This window comes from Dipodomys merriami, unplaced genomic scaffold (assembly GCF_024711535.1).
Source record: "Dipodomys merriami isolate MVZ:Mamm:240054 unplaced genomic scaffold, mDipMer1.0.p SCAF_158, whole genome shotgun sequence".
Taxonomy (NCBI): Eukaryota; Metazoa; Chordata; class Mammalia; order Rodentia; family Heteromyidae; genus Dipodomys; species Dipodomys merriami.
This window is the reverse complement of record NW_027202915.1, coordinates 1357252-1371518: the sequence shown is the minus strand read 5'-3', so window position 1 is coordinate 1371518 and position 14267 is coordinate 1357252. Positions and strand designations below refer to the sequence as shown.

The window sequence follows — 14267 nt, the reverse complement described above, 5'->3', positions numbered from 1 at the left end:
CTGTCCCTCAGCTCTTCAGCTCAAGGCGAGCACTCTACCACTTGAGCTACAGCACCACTTCGGTTTTCTGGTGGTTTATTAGAGATAGGAGTCTCACAGTCTTTCCTGCCCGGGCTGGCTTTGAACCTCGATCCTCAGATCTCAGCCTCCTGAGTAGCGAGGATTACAGGCGTGAGCCACCAGCGCCTGGCTAGTGTGCTAGTCTTGAGCTAAGGAGCTGAGGGACAGTGCCCAGGCCCAGAGTTCAAGCCTCAGGACTGACAAAACAAACAAACAGAAAGCAAGCCACAGAAACATGGGCTTGGGGTACAGACAGAATTTTGTACCACTTAAAACAGGTAAAAATTCAATTCTATCAAATAAATTCTTGTGGACTTATCATCTTTTATAATCACTGAATCTAGGAATAAGGTGACAGACTTTAATTGATATATAGTAAAAACTGGTTGGCTATTGATTTGTCCCTTTAAACCCTAAGTTCAAAACAGAATACAAAGCTTAATGATTTACTGAGGGAAGAAATATCTAAACTAGTAGTATGAGATATGAGCTATGGGCCACAGCAGCTCAGAGGAGATTCATCTCTCAGGGCAGAGAGCAGACTGTGAAAAGTACACATACATCCATTTTAACGGTTTATCACACAGAAAAGTAGAGCGAATTCCAGAAAGGAGAAAAGCCTTTATTTAATGGCAAAGAGGGATGCAGCAGCATGGCGTATGGAGAACCTGGAATTCCTGAGCTGTGAGGTCAAGGCCAGCCACAGGCACGCCCCACCCCCCAGTGGTGGCCCACGTGGGTGAGTGACAACTCTGGTGCAGGCCAGGTACACATTCAGCTTCAAAACTATTTTCTACTGTCTCAGTTGGGCTCTAATGAATCAGATGTGAGTGAAAAATAAAACTCAGCTGGGTGCCAGTGGCTCATGCCTAGACCCCTAGCTACTCAGGAGGCTGAGATCTGAAGATTGCCGTTCAAATCTAGCCCAGGAAGAAAAGCAGGTGAGACTCTCTTCTCCAGTTAAACAGCCACAAATAAGCTGGAAGTAGAACTGTGGCTTAAATGGTAGAGCACCATCCTTGAGTGAAAAATCCAAGCAAGAGCTTCAGGTCCTGAGTTCAAGCCGTAGTACTGGCACAAAACAGAGTGAGGATATAAAGAAACTGGAATAACTGCTGGTGGGAAGGTCAAATGGTACAACTATGGGAAACCGTTTAGTCGTTCCTTACAAAAAGGAAAATAAAATTAACATATGACCAAGCAGTGCACGTGTGGGTACACACTTTGGGGTTAACTGAGAGCGAGGCTCTGAAGACGCATCTGTGCATCCAATGGAAAAACAAAATGGATGTACACATGGATTATCCAGCCTTGAAAAGGACAGAAGTTCTGAGGTGTTTCCACATGAACAAACCTTGAGGGCATTATGCTAAATCAACGAGGCTAGACACTGGAAAAATACCCTGTGATTTTATTTATATGAGGAACCTACAGTAATCAAATCATACCCACAGCCCAAGCAGAAAAGTCTATGAGACTCTTTATCTTCAATTAACCAGCAAAAAGCCAGAAGTGGAGTGGTAGAGCACTAGCCATAAGCATAGAAGTCTGAGGATTAGTATACACACACACACACACACACACACACACACACACACACACACACACACACACACACACACACACACACACACACACACACACACACACACACACACACACACACACACACACACACACACACACACACACACACACCTACCTGAGAGAAGTTAGAGAGAAGTAAAAGAATTAGCCAGACATGCTAGAATCCCCTGGTGGGGGAGGGGTGTGCAATCTGTGGTACCATGGTCTGCTCAGCAGTGAGGGGCCTGGTGTAAAGAGACAAGGCTAAATGGCCCAAGGCCTACGTGGGGTTGGGATTAGTAAGGCAAATGGTAGAAAAGGAGGCAGTCATACCATTGTTGTTATTGAATACACGGCAATTAATTTTATCTGCCATGGGAATCCAGGATGTATGGACAAAAAAGTTAAAACTTAAGGGTGAGGAAGAAAAATGGGAGAAGTAAAAAGAACTGAGATCTCTACGAAGTAATGAGAAGACATTTTTGGAGTTGGATGGCTGTTTCTTATCCCAGCCTGTCCACAAGCCGTCAGCCATGTACAAGGTTCTCAGCCTCTCTACTATACCTCTGATCCTGTAAGATGCAGACAGGATGACCTACTTCCAAAGGGAAGTACAAAACACTAGGAAATTTAAGGATCTAAGGTATGGATGGAAAGAGCTCCCAAGAATATCTAAAACAGGGAGTGCCCTGACAAGTCCCCGGACTAAAATAAATAAGTATTACTTTAGAGACCTGGATATAAAAGGCTTACCTGTTTTTGTGTTGGACCTTGTTTTGAAAAATAACCAAAGGAGAAGAGCCATGGGAACTAAAAGGAAAGGAAAAAAAGCCCTCAGTGATATTTTTAAGTTTATGAGAAATACGTTTAGTGAGCTAATTTCATACAATCTTACTTTTATGAGAAGTTGCCTTCCGATGCCAAACCTCACAAAGAATAAGAAGAAAAGTCCTGCAAACATCAGCTTAATAACAGAGGTGATGCCTCCCACAGAGACATAGGCAGCATACTGAACCTAGGGCGAGAGAGCACGGTTAGATTACACTAGCCTTTGAGACTGTGTGAAATCAGCAGCCCTTCACTTACTCCACCACAGACAAGCAACTGCAGCTCCACTCTAGCTCAGAAACCAGACATAGGAGCTCTGACTTTAAGAAATTGTAATGGTGCCATGGGCTGGGAAGGTGGCTCAGTGGTAGAGAGCTTGCCTTGCATGCATGAGGCCCTGGGTTCGATTCCTCAGCACCACATAAGCATTAAAAAAAAAGCCGGAAGTGGTGCTGTGGCTCAAGTGGTAGAGCGCTAGCCTTGAGCTGAAGAGCTGCCGGACAGCGCCTAGGCCCGGAGTTCAGGCCCCACGACCAGACCAAAAAAAAAAGAAAGAAATTGTAATGGTGCCAAAGACTACACAATCTACCATGTGTCTGAGTTTTAGCAGTGCATTAAGGAAGAGTCTGTGTTTAAACTTCTCCTATGATGAAATGCCCTCCACCTGTTAACCTGACATTAGCTCACTCTGGTTTCAGCAGTGGGAGTGACCACCTCCCTCAGGAAAAAGCCTATGCTGTATCCCAGAGGTAGTATGGGATACTAGAGTGAGTGGTATATTATTTATAGCAAATTATATATAATACATATATAAATTATCATTGACATGATATGTTGTATAGTATTTAACATACTATATATTATATGTAATATATATAATACTATAATCTGGCATAGGAGGAGTGTTCTAGCAGCTGTAGGCAGGGATACTCCAGGATTTCCTGAGATGAATCTGCGCCAGCAGATATGAATCACAGGGCATGGCTACTAACATGCACATCTAATGCAAAGTTCCCCACCCTTGTGACTGTTATTTCCAGAGCTGAAATAGGGTTTTTATGTTTCATAAACATTTAAAAAATCCACATTAAATACATAGGTAAACTAACACACAGAATATTACACTCAAGACCTACATTCAGGTAGAGATTATTAATAAATAAAAATAAAAGTAATGATGTATGTTCTTACTGGTGGTTCCTCCAAATATTCATGCAAGTAACGCTGAGTCCGCCTCACAACAGATGTGTCAGAGCCCCAGAAAGGAATCGTGTATGTGCTGAGTTCTTTACAAAATGATATTGGCCACCTACAAAACAGACCCATGAAAACTTGTTTTTCTTCCAATTACAGTGATCACAACATCAACTGGTAAATTCCTTCCTTCTCTCCCTCCAGCCCTCTTGTCCCTCCCTCCCACTTCCGTTCCTTTTCTTTCCCTCTCTCCCTTTTCTTTTTTTCTTTGAAACAAAATCTTGCTATATAGCAAACTCAAGATACCTCTGCCTCTGCCCTGAGTGCTGTGATTATAGGTGTGTGCCACTATAACTGGCCCACTTGGTAAATCTGAAAATTAAAAACTCAGTAACTTGGCTGGGCACTGGTGGCTCACACCTGTAATCCTAGCTATTCCAGAGGCTGAGATTTGAGGATATAATCCTAGGTATTTAGGAGGCTGAGATTTGAGGATGACCGTTCAAAGCCACCCTAGGCAGGAAAGTTTGAGTCTCTTATCTCCATCAGAAAACTGGAAGTGGAGCTGTGACTCAAAGTGATAGAGTGCTAGCCTTGAGCAAAAGAGCTCAGAGACAGTGCCCAAGCCCTGAATTCAAACCCCAAGACAGGCACAAAAATAAAAAACACTCCAGAGCCTGGCATCAATTGCTGATGCCTTATCCTAGCTGAAATATGAGCATTGTGGTTCAAAGCCAGCCTAGGCAGGAAAGTCCAACAGGGGGTAGGGGTTGGGGGGAGTGGAGTGGGTTGGGGGAGAGGGGAAGCTGGAAGTGGAGCTATGGCTCAAGTGGTAGAAAACTAGCCTTGAGCAAAAACACTCAGGGATAGCGCCAAGGCCTGGCACAAAAAATAAAAATAAATAATAATAATAAAAAGAGCAACCCGCCCCACGACTAACCAAAAAAAAAAAAAAAAGGGGGAACCCAGCATTCCTCTATTTGCTAGTTGTCATGCAAGAACTACTAATGAACATAATGCATGCTATGGTCATGGTATTTTAGGATGGTAGTTTTGCGGCATAAAATGTAACAGACATTTAATTTTAATACAATGAAATGTCATAGGAAATTCACTCTTGAAGGCCTTATAAAATACTTAGAAGGCTATGTTAATGACATTTTATCTTTGAAAATAATGCTGGACTTAATACAAAACTCTCCATACTAAAAAACAGATTTCAAACCAACACACCTTTTTTTCAACTTCTGACCAATGACTGGGACAGGTTTCAGACATGATGCATTTCGCAGTTTTTTCAAACTATTCTTAGCTGCGAAACCATAAATTGCTGACTTCCAAGTGCCATCATGAATACACAGCCCCTGAAAACCATGGAGCACAAAGGGACATGTCTTAAGATAACACTGACTTACAAACGGCATTTTACCTGTTTGTGCAACGCACAATTCCTTATTCAATAATATGGAGGGCATCAGGAACACTCATGCACTTGGTCATGTTCACTATTCACCAATGCACAAGTGCTTTCTGCTTTCTGAGCGCACTGAGCAGCGCACACTGCGCCCTCTCCAGGCTCCGTCCCACAGATAGCTCCCCGTTGGCCTCAAGTCTGATACCCTTCTTGGCCATTTGAGTTTTCTTTTTTTGTGGGGGGGCCCAGTTGTGGGGCCTGAACTCTGGGCCTGGGCGCTGTCCCTCAGCTCTTCAGCTCAAGGCTAGTGCTCCACCACTTGAGCCACAGCACCACTTCCGGCTTTTTTCTTTTTGCTTATGTGGTACTGAGGAATCGAACCCAGGGCCTCAGGCATGCAAGGCAAGCGCTCTACCACTGAGCCACTTTCCCAGCCCGCACTTGAGTTTTCTTTTTTTTTTTTTTTAATTGAAAAGATACAATAAAGTTACAGTTACATGAGTGAGGTAATGAGTACACTTCCTATTGAGCAGTTACCCCCTCCATTGTTTTCCCCCTACCATCCCCCCTCCCTTCCCCAAGGTTCTTTTTTTTTTTTTTTTAATTGTGATTAAGTGATTACATAATTTCCGGAATTTCACAGTATTGTGGAATAATGATGTTCATTTAAAGTCACAAGTTCATTCTAACTTTCCTGGAGCAAATTGTCTATCACAGTCTGTAACATATAACGGTGTTCACATGTTATATACCATATATGTGCGCACTTGAGTTTTCTTAACAATACTTTTATAAGACATTTAATTCACTAATGTAATTTATAATTTTCCATAGCTTGGCTATTGTGAAGAGTGCAGCAATGAACATGGATGTGCAATCTTTATGATATCCTAGTTAAAAACCCTATCTTTAAATCAGTCATCAGGCAACGCAATTACTGCATTACCCTTTGTGACACTGGCTGGCCCTAGAGTGACTAAATGGTTCAGAATCTGACTAATCTTTGCTAGCATTATGATCTGTAAGTCATACATCTTTGTAGGAAATCATGTAACATATACGGGACTACCAATACTAGGAGAGCCTACACGGAGGAAAACAGAAGAAATGAGAAAAAGAAAATCAAGTAGACAGCAAAAAGAGGGGGGAAAAAGTTCTAACAGCATCATGGAATATCAAATCCAGCATCCTATTTACCTGCAGACCTGCAGTCTGTTTGCACATAGGATCTCCCCATTTTCCCAGGGGCTAGCTGCAGATTTTGACCCTCCTACCTCTATCCCCAGAGTTGTTGGTATAACAAGCACACACACCACGCCCAGCTTGCTTTTTGAGATTGCATCTCCCTAACTTCTTTGCCCAGGGCTGGTTTGGAAACTGGTTCTCCAGTATCTTCCCTTCATGTACCTGGTATTCTAGGCCGCAGGACCCAAAGTCAGCAATTGTTGCATAGCTTCTGTGTTAATCCAAACCCATAATCCAGCTGAACAGAATCCTTGCTCCACCCCATGTCCCATTTGTGTCTCTGTCACTGCAAGCAGCGTGCCCCTCACCGGAGGCGCCTGGAGCCAGCGCTGCGCATTTCGTGTGTTCTTTATACTTTGGATCCTAGGTTTTACCAGCTGAGCACCTCAGATCTAAAAATACTCTAAAACAGAAAACTGGGTTCTTTTTGTTTTGGGGGAGCTTTTTGGTAGTGGTGATGGCATGGGGACAAACAGAGTCTTGCTATACATGGCCTTGGCTGGCCTCCCTTCAGCCTCCCAACTCCAAAGGTGTGGGGCTGGGAAGGTGGCTCAGTGGTAGAGCACTTGCCTTGCATGTTTGAGGCCCTGGGTTCGATTCCTCAGCACCACATAAGCAAAAAAAGAGCTGGAAGTGGCGCTGTGGCTCAAGTGGTAGAGCGCTAGCCTTGAACTGAAGAGCTGAGGGACAGCGCCCAGGCCCAGAGTTCAGGCCCCACAACCGGACCCCCCCCAAAAAACAACAAAAAACCAACTCCAAAGGCATGTAAGCGCTATACCCAGCTAACAATCCAAAACTTTTTGAGCATTATGCCGATGCTTACAAGTTTCAGATTTCAAATTTCCCAGCACCACCAAAACTGCTCCTCCCGGCCTCTCGGCTGATGGACGTGACGTTCTCAGAAACCTGCAGTTTCATCAGACAGCCTCCTGACACCACCTCCTCTATCCTCACCACGGGCCACATTATCTTGCCCATCCACCTGGCTCGACCACATTGACGGATGAATGCATGGTAAAGAGAACAGACTTCGGAAGCCCAACCCATATTTGGGTGGCACTACTGGCAACAGAAGTTGTAGTGTTTTCCAGAATGCAACTATGTTCTCAAATAAACTGTAAATTCAGTTAAATGAGATTTACCTCAAACATTTCTTTTATGGTTAGAACAGGAACTAATTCCAAGAAAAATATACTAAGATGACAGTTTTCTTGACTAACACATCTTATTACATAGTAATGACAGAAGCTTTAGTGTTGGAATCACAGTCATTTCTAACACAGTAAGCTGTGCAATTTTTTTCAAAATACATTTTTAGTCAAAATAACTTGCTATCTTGAATTTTGAAAATTAAAAACACAGGCGAGTGGTCATACCTGTAATCCTAGCTACTTAGGAGGGCAGCCCTGACATCTAAATCCGTGAGACTCTTACACGCAATTAACTACCAAAAAGTTGGAACTGGAGGCATGGCTCAAGCGGCAGAGAATGAGCAGCAGAGCTAAGCGGAAGCATGAGGCCTTGCTTGTTTAAACCCAGGGTGAAACAGCAACTCCACAAACTAAAAATTATACACACAAAATTTAATTAACCTAAATGTAGTTTTTTCTTTTGGTGCTGCTACTGGGGCTTGAACTCAGGGTATGGATGCTGTCCCTTGGCTTTTTTGCTTAAGGCTAGTAGTGCTCTACCACTGAAGCGCAGTGCCATTTTCAGCTTTTTGCTACAGAAGGTAAGAATCTCACAGATTTGTCTACCCCGACTGGCTTTGAACCATGATGGTCAGATCTCAGCCTCCTCAGTAGGAAGGATTACAGAAGTGAGGTACCAGTGCCTGGTGTGAAGGACAACTTTTTTTTGGTGCCAGTGCTGGGCCTTGAACTCAGGGTGCTGTCCATGAGCTTTTGACTCAAGGCTAGCACTCTACTACTTCTCACTTTGGGTGGTTAATTATGAGTCTCAAGGACTTTCCTGCCTAGACTGGATTCAAATTGGTATTTTTCAGACTTCAGCCTCCTGAGTTAGGATTATTGGTGTGAGCCACCAGCACCTTACTTTAAATCTTTTTAAGAGACATACATTACTTCTAAAAGGTTTCAGGGAGTTTTTAACTCTGATTTTGTGCATAAGAAGCAAGAAATATTTCTTTTGTTCCCATCTTCCTTTCTACTTTACCCATTATTATTAAAATAAATCATTGCTGAAACTTAAAAGAATAGTTTTAGCATTAACTTAAAAACTGAATACTTAAACAGAAAAACTAACCTCAGGTCCTGAATTTATAGTCAGGAAACTTTCCACAGCAGTCAAAGTACCTAAAGAATACAAGAGTAGTAAAGGGCAAAATAAAATAAGACCTAATTTATTCATCAGGACAAGTGAAAAATATATTCCTACTCACCTAGCAACAACTTTTACTAAGCTAGAAAATGTACAAACAACAGTTCTATTACATTGTTATAATATACAGATTTATAACATTAAAGCCACTTTAGAGTTCTTCATAAAGTCTAACTACTAATACAGACAAAATCTTTCCAGTGTTTAAACTGACAATGCTAAGAATCTCCACAATGCAGGGCTGGGAAGGTGGCTCAGTGGTAGAGCGCTTGCCTTGCATGCTCGAGGCCCTGGGTTTGATTCCTCAGCACCACATAAGCAAAAAGAAAAAAGCCGGAAGTGGCGCTGTGGCTCAAGTGGTAGAGCACTAGCCTTGAGCTGAAGAGCTCAGGCCCAGAGTTCAGGCCCCACGACTGGACCCAAAAAAAAAAAAAAAAAAAAAAAAAGAATCTCCACAATGCAGTCTGACTCACTCTGGAAGGAGTACCACATCGTTCTCAAAGTCAGATTCTGAGATTAATTCTAATTTAAACATTCCAACGGCTTCTTACAGCAACTTACATCAAATGTTCATGAAGCCTAAAACACTCTTTATAATGGCTTATAAAATACTTAAAGCAAGTCTGTTAAAATACAGTAAAGATATATAAGTAGGGCTGGGATGTGGCTGAGTGATAGGATGTATCTAGCATAGCTCTAGGCTTTGAGTCTGAAAGAGAAAGGGAGATCAGCTGTTTTTTTTTGGGGGGGGGCTGTGGGACTTGAACTCTGGGCCTGGGCGCTGTCCCTCAGCTCTTCAGCTCAAGGCTAGTGCTCTACCACTTTTGAGCCACAGTGCCACTTCTGGCTTTTTCTGTTTATGTGGTGCTGATGAATCGAACCCAGAGCCTCACACATGCGAGGCAAGCGCTCTACCACTCAGCCAACTTCCCAGCCCATAAAAATTATTCTTTTTGGTGCTGCTGCAGGCTTCCTGCCATCATAGTTAATGTTCCTAAAACCCGCCATACTGTTTGTAAGAAGTGTGGCAAGCACCAACCTCACAGAGCAACATAGTGCAGAAGGACAAGGATTCTCTGTACGCCCAGGGAAAGCGTCGTTATGACAGGAAGCAGAGTGGCTATGGCAGTCAGACTCAGCCAATTTTCCAGAGAAAAGCTAAGACTACAAGGAAGATTGTGCTGAGACTTGAATGTGTTGAGCCCAACTGTAGATCTAAGAGAATGCTAGCTATTAAGAGATGCAAACATTTTGAACTGAATGTGTTGAGCCCAACTGTAGATCTAAGAGAATGCTAGCTATTAAGAGATGCAAACATTTTGAACGGGGTGGAGATAAAAAGGGAAAGGTACAAGTGATCCAGTTCTAAGCTCCAACTTTTGTTATGAAGACAATGAAACTGTGAGGTCAAATTCAAAAAAAAAATATTGTCTGGACATGGGGCTCACACCTGTAATCCCAGCTTCTTAAGAAGCAGTTATAAGGATGATTTTGGTTCACAATTGTGGTTCAAGTCCAGCACAGGAGAAAAATAGTATGCCCCTATTCTCAATCAGTAAGCCAAGTGTGTTGTAATTGCCTGCCATCCCAGGTAAGCAGGAGGTCACTGGTAGTATCCACGTCCAAGGCAGGACTAGGCAAAAAGTAAGTCCCTATTTGCAAAATAATCCAAAGCACAGAGTCAAGTGGAAGAGTGCTTGCTTAGCAAGTACAAGACTCTGAGATTAAAACTCGTATCTAGGGGCTGGGAAGGTGGCTCAGTGGTAGAGCGCTTGCCTTGCATGCATGAGGCCCTGGGTTCGATTTCTCAGCACCGCATAAGCAAAAAGAAAAAAGCCGGAAGTGGCGCTTCAATTAACCACCAGAAAACCAGAAATGGAGCTGTGGCTCAAGTGGTAGAGCGTTAGCCTTGAGCTGAAGAGCTGAGGGACAGCGCCCAGGCCGAGAGTTCAGGCCCCACGACCGGACCCAAAAAAAACAAAAACAAAAAACTCGTATTTAATTATTTAGGAACAACCCGAATAAGAAATACACAAGATTATTGTAAAGAAAACATCTAAACTTCAGATTCTATGAATTATTTTTAAAGAAATAAAGACATTTAAGATATTCCTGTAGCCAGGCACTGGTGGCTCAGGCCTGTAATCCTAGCTACTCAGGAGGCTGAGGATTGAGGTTCAAAGCCAGACCAGCAGGAAAGTCCATGAGACACTTATCTCCAATAAACCACTGGAAAACAGGAAGTAGTGCTGTGGCTCAAGCGGTAGAGGGCTTGCCTTGAGCTGAAGAGCGCAGGGACAGCACCCAAGCCCAGAGTTCAAGCCCCATGAGTGACAAAAAAAAAAAAAAAGATATTCATGTAGCCAGGTGCCGGTGTCATCCTAGCTACTCAGGAGGCTAAGATCTGAGGATTGTGGTTCAAAGCCAGACAGGCAGGAAAGTCCGTGAGACTCTTTTTTTAATTTTTATTTTTTGGGTCCGGTCATGGGACACACTTAAGACACAGCGCCACTTCCCGGCTTTTTTTTCTTTTTGCTTATGTGGTGCTGAGGAATCGAACCCAGGGCTCATGCATGCAAGGCAAGCGCTCTACCACTGAGCCACCTTCCCAGCCCGTCTGTGAGACTCTTATCTTCAATTAACCACCAGAAAACCAGAAATGGAGCTGTGGCTCAAGTGGTAGAATGCTAGCCTTGGGCTGAAGAGCTGAGAGACAGTGCCCAGGCCCAGAATTCAAGCCCCAGGACTGACAAAAAAAAAAAAAAAGAAAAAAAGATATTCATGCATACACTTCATCATTAAATGGTCATTGCTGTTGCTTTGAAACTTATTTGTGAGAATCCCTAAAATTCTGAAATCAGCAAAGGTATGAATTCTAACTTTCAAATACTTTGTTACTACTCTTCACTTTGATTCTGACAGGAAGATGGGTAGCTTTCTTCATGTCCTGACCCAGACACAGTCTCTTAAAATGACAATGGATATTCAGTTAAATTTTCTATAGCATTTTGTTTTTGCTTCTAATTTCACAAGAAGACTGACTCATAGCTTTTTCAGGCATGTGTTAACTCCTTTGGCCTCTGGCTTCACAGTTAACTTTAACTGGAACACTTTTTTTTTTTTTTTTCTGGGTCTGGTCGTGGGGCCTGAACTCTGGGCCTGGGTGCTGTCCCTCAGCTCTTCAGCTCAAGGCTAGCGTTCTACCACTGAGCAACCTTCCCAGCCCAACTGGAACAGTTTCTATAGCTTTAGGATAGTTTCTACAGCACTGGAATTCTGTCTCAGCTGTTTCTAAATGGACGCTTTGAAAATATGCATGATGCTGGGCGCTGGTAGCTCACACCTATAATTCTAGCTGCTCAGGAGGCCAAGATCCGAGGATCGTGGTTCAAAGCCAGCCCAGGCAGGAAAGTCCATGAGTCTCTTATCTCCAATTAACCACCAGAAAACCGGAAGTGGCCCTTTGGCTCAAATGGTAAAGTGCTCGCCTTGAGCTGAAGAGCTGAGGAACAGCACCCAGGCCCAGAGTTCAAGCCTCATGACAGACAAAAAAACAAAAAGGCAGGACATGAGAAAATTCTAGTTTTACTATATTACTTTCTGCATTTTCAAATAACTATCTCCAATTTGTAAAAAGGATTAAAGATGTGCAAATTCCATGTTAATAACTTTAGTAGTTAAAACTTTAAAACGAAGCCAGCTCCACTGGCCACACCTGTAATCCTAGCTACTCAGTAGGCTGAGACCTGAGGTTCATAGTTCAAAGCCAGGCCAGGCAGAAAAATTCCCATGAGACTTTTATCTCCAATTAGCCACCAGAAAACCAGAAGTGGCACTGTGGCTCAAAGTGGTAGAGTGCTAGCCTTGAGTGAAAAAGCTCAGGGACAGAGCCCAGGCCCAAACCCCATGACAAGAAAACCCAAAAAACAAGACAAAACAAAACAAAAACCCCCAAAAAACCCTTTAAACATTTTTTTTTTCTTTTTCTCGTGCTGAGGATGGAACCCAGAGCTTTGCACACAGTGGGCAAGTCTCTCCAGCTGAGCTGTGTTTCCAACTCAGCCCTTCAATTACAACAAAGAGTGTTAGTTCCTAAACAAAGCTTGAATTTATAATGATTTCTAAGGGTGTTTTTGTTTTTGTCAGTCGTGGGGCTTGAACTCTGGGCCTGGGCGCTGTCCTTGTGCTCTTCAGCTCAAGGTGAGCGCTCTACCGCTTAAGCCACAGCACCACTTCCAGATTTCTAAGGGTTTTTATGGACAAATTTACAGCTGTAACTATAAATAAATTGGGACAAGGAATTCCTTATTGTAGAACACTTATGCTACTATCAATTTTATTAAAAAGAGTAGATATATTAAAAACAAAGCATGGTTTTAATATTGCCCATTTGTAGCTGTTTTCTTTCCCAATTAGTTTTAGTTCATCAAAATTACAAACATAAGGGTCTTCTATTGTTAAATTCAAGTACTGATGATTAATAATTACCGTTCATTTTATTTCTGGTATATATTACTCCCAGATCTGCAGGAATGGAGTCAAAGCCAGTGCTTCCAATGATATAAACCCCTTTTTCTGCAGCTTTCTCATGATACTTCCAATACATTAGTTCCAGAAACTAAAAAATTCAGGACAAGAATCTGAATCAGTGTTTATTAAAAAACACCTACATCAATATTAAATGATTCATCTTTAAAAACAAAGCCATCAAACTGCAAGCACCAGTATCAGAGGTATGGCTCACTGTAGAGTCAAACTTGAGGCCCTGAGTTCAATCACCCGCACTGCCAAACTGAAATCACTCACCAGTATGGCTCGGCAACAAAATATTAACTTGAAATGCTAGAACGTTTTCTTGTATATTCCTTAAATACCGGCTGTACGTAGCTGTGTGCCAGGTGCTATGGGCCATATGCTCATCTAACTTAATGATTCTATTAATTTTTCAGAATAAAAATACCTTAAAGAAAGTAGTAAATATAGAAAAAACAAAAAAAAAATGGAAAAAAAAGAAAATCATCCCAGACTACATTAACCCACATGACACAGACAGGAGATGATAGAGGCAGGAATCATGCCTGCGTAAATTCCTTTTCTCTTTCTAAAATGATTGCTTTTATTTTGCAGTGCTAGGGGCTGAAAACCAGGGCCTCATGCTTGTTAGGAAAAGTGTTCTACCAGAGCTATACTACCAGATAAAAACTATTTTCTAGAACAGTTTTAGATATATAGAAAAACTGAATGGTAGAGTTACCATGTATCTGAAACAGTTTTTCTATTGTTAGCATTGTTCACACATCACTAACAAAACCATGTGTAGCTCAGGCTCTCTTACTTGCTAGCTAGTGTCCTTGCACTAATCCCAGATCCCAAACCAGAAGCCGTGTTAGGTTTAGTTGCCATGACTCCTCAGGCACACCTTGGCTCTGACAGATGCCTGCGCTTCCCTGAGTTTTGATGATCTGAATTGTTTGGAGGAACACTATTTTGTGGCACAGACATCTACTGGCACTTTTGTCATGTTGGGGTATGGGTCTCGGGAGGACATCGGCAGGGTGAGGGCGAGATGCTGCTCTTAGCGCCTATCAAGGTTATACCCTATCAAAAGGACTGGGTGGCA

General features: G+C 42.6%; 1 protein-coding gene and 1 pseudogene across 1 annotated transcript in view; one reads left to right on the top strand and one right to left on the bottom strand.

Moving 5' to 3' along the window:
- Positions 1 to 14267, bottom strand: part of Sccpdh (saccharopine dehydrogenase (putative)) — a 31047-nt gene that overhangs the window by 5771 nt on the left and 11009 nt on the right. The window contains exons 4-9 of the mRNA XM_070023193.1: positions 13136 to 13265; positions 8573 to 8622; positions 4882 to 5012; positions 3646 to 3763; positions 2522 to 2641; positions 2380 to 2436 (exon numbers count right to left, since the gene is read on the bottom strand). Of these exons, the coding sequence (XP_069879294.1) occupies positions 2380 to 2436; positions 2522 to 2641; positions 3646 to 3763; positions 4882 to 5012; positions 8573 to 8622; positions 13136 to 13265 (606 nt within the window). The remainder of the gene's footprint in view (positions 1 to 2379; positions 2437 to 2521; positions 2642 to 3645; positions 3764 to 4881; positions 5013 to 8572; positions 8623 to 13135; positions 13266 to 14267) is intronic.
- LOC138827561 (large ribosomal subunit protein eL42-like) lies at positions 9105 to 10016 on the top strand (annotated as a pseudogene).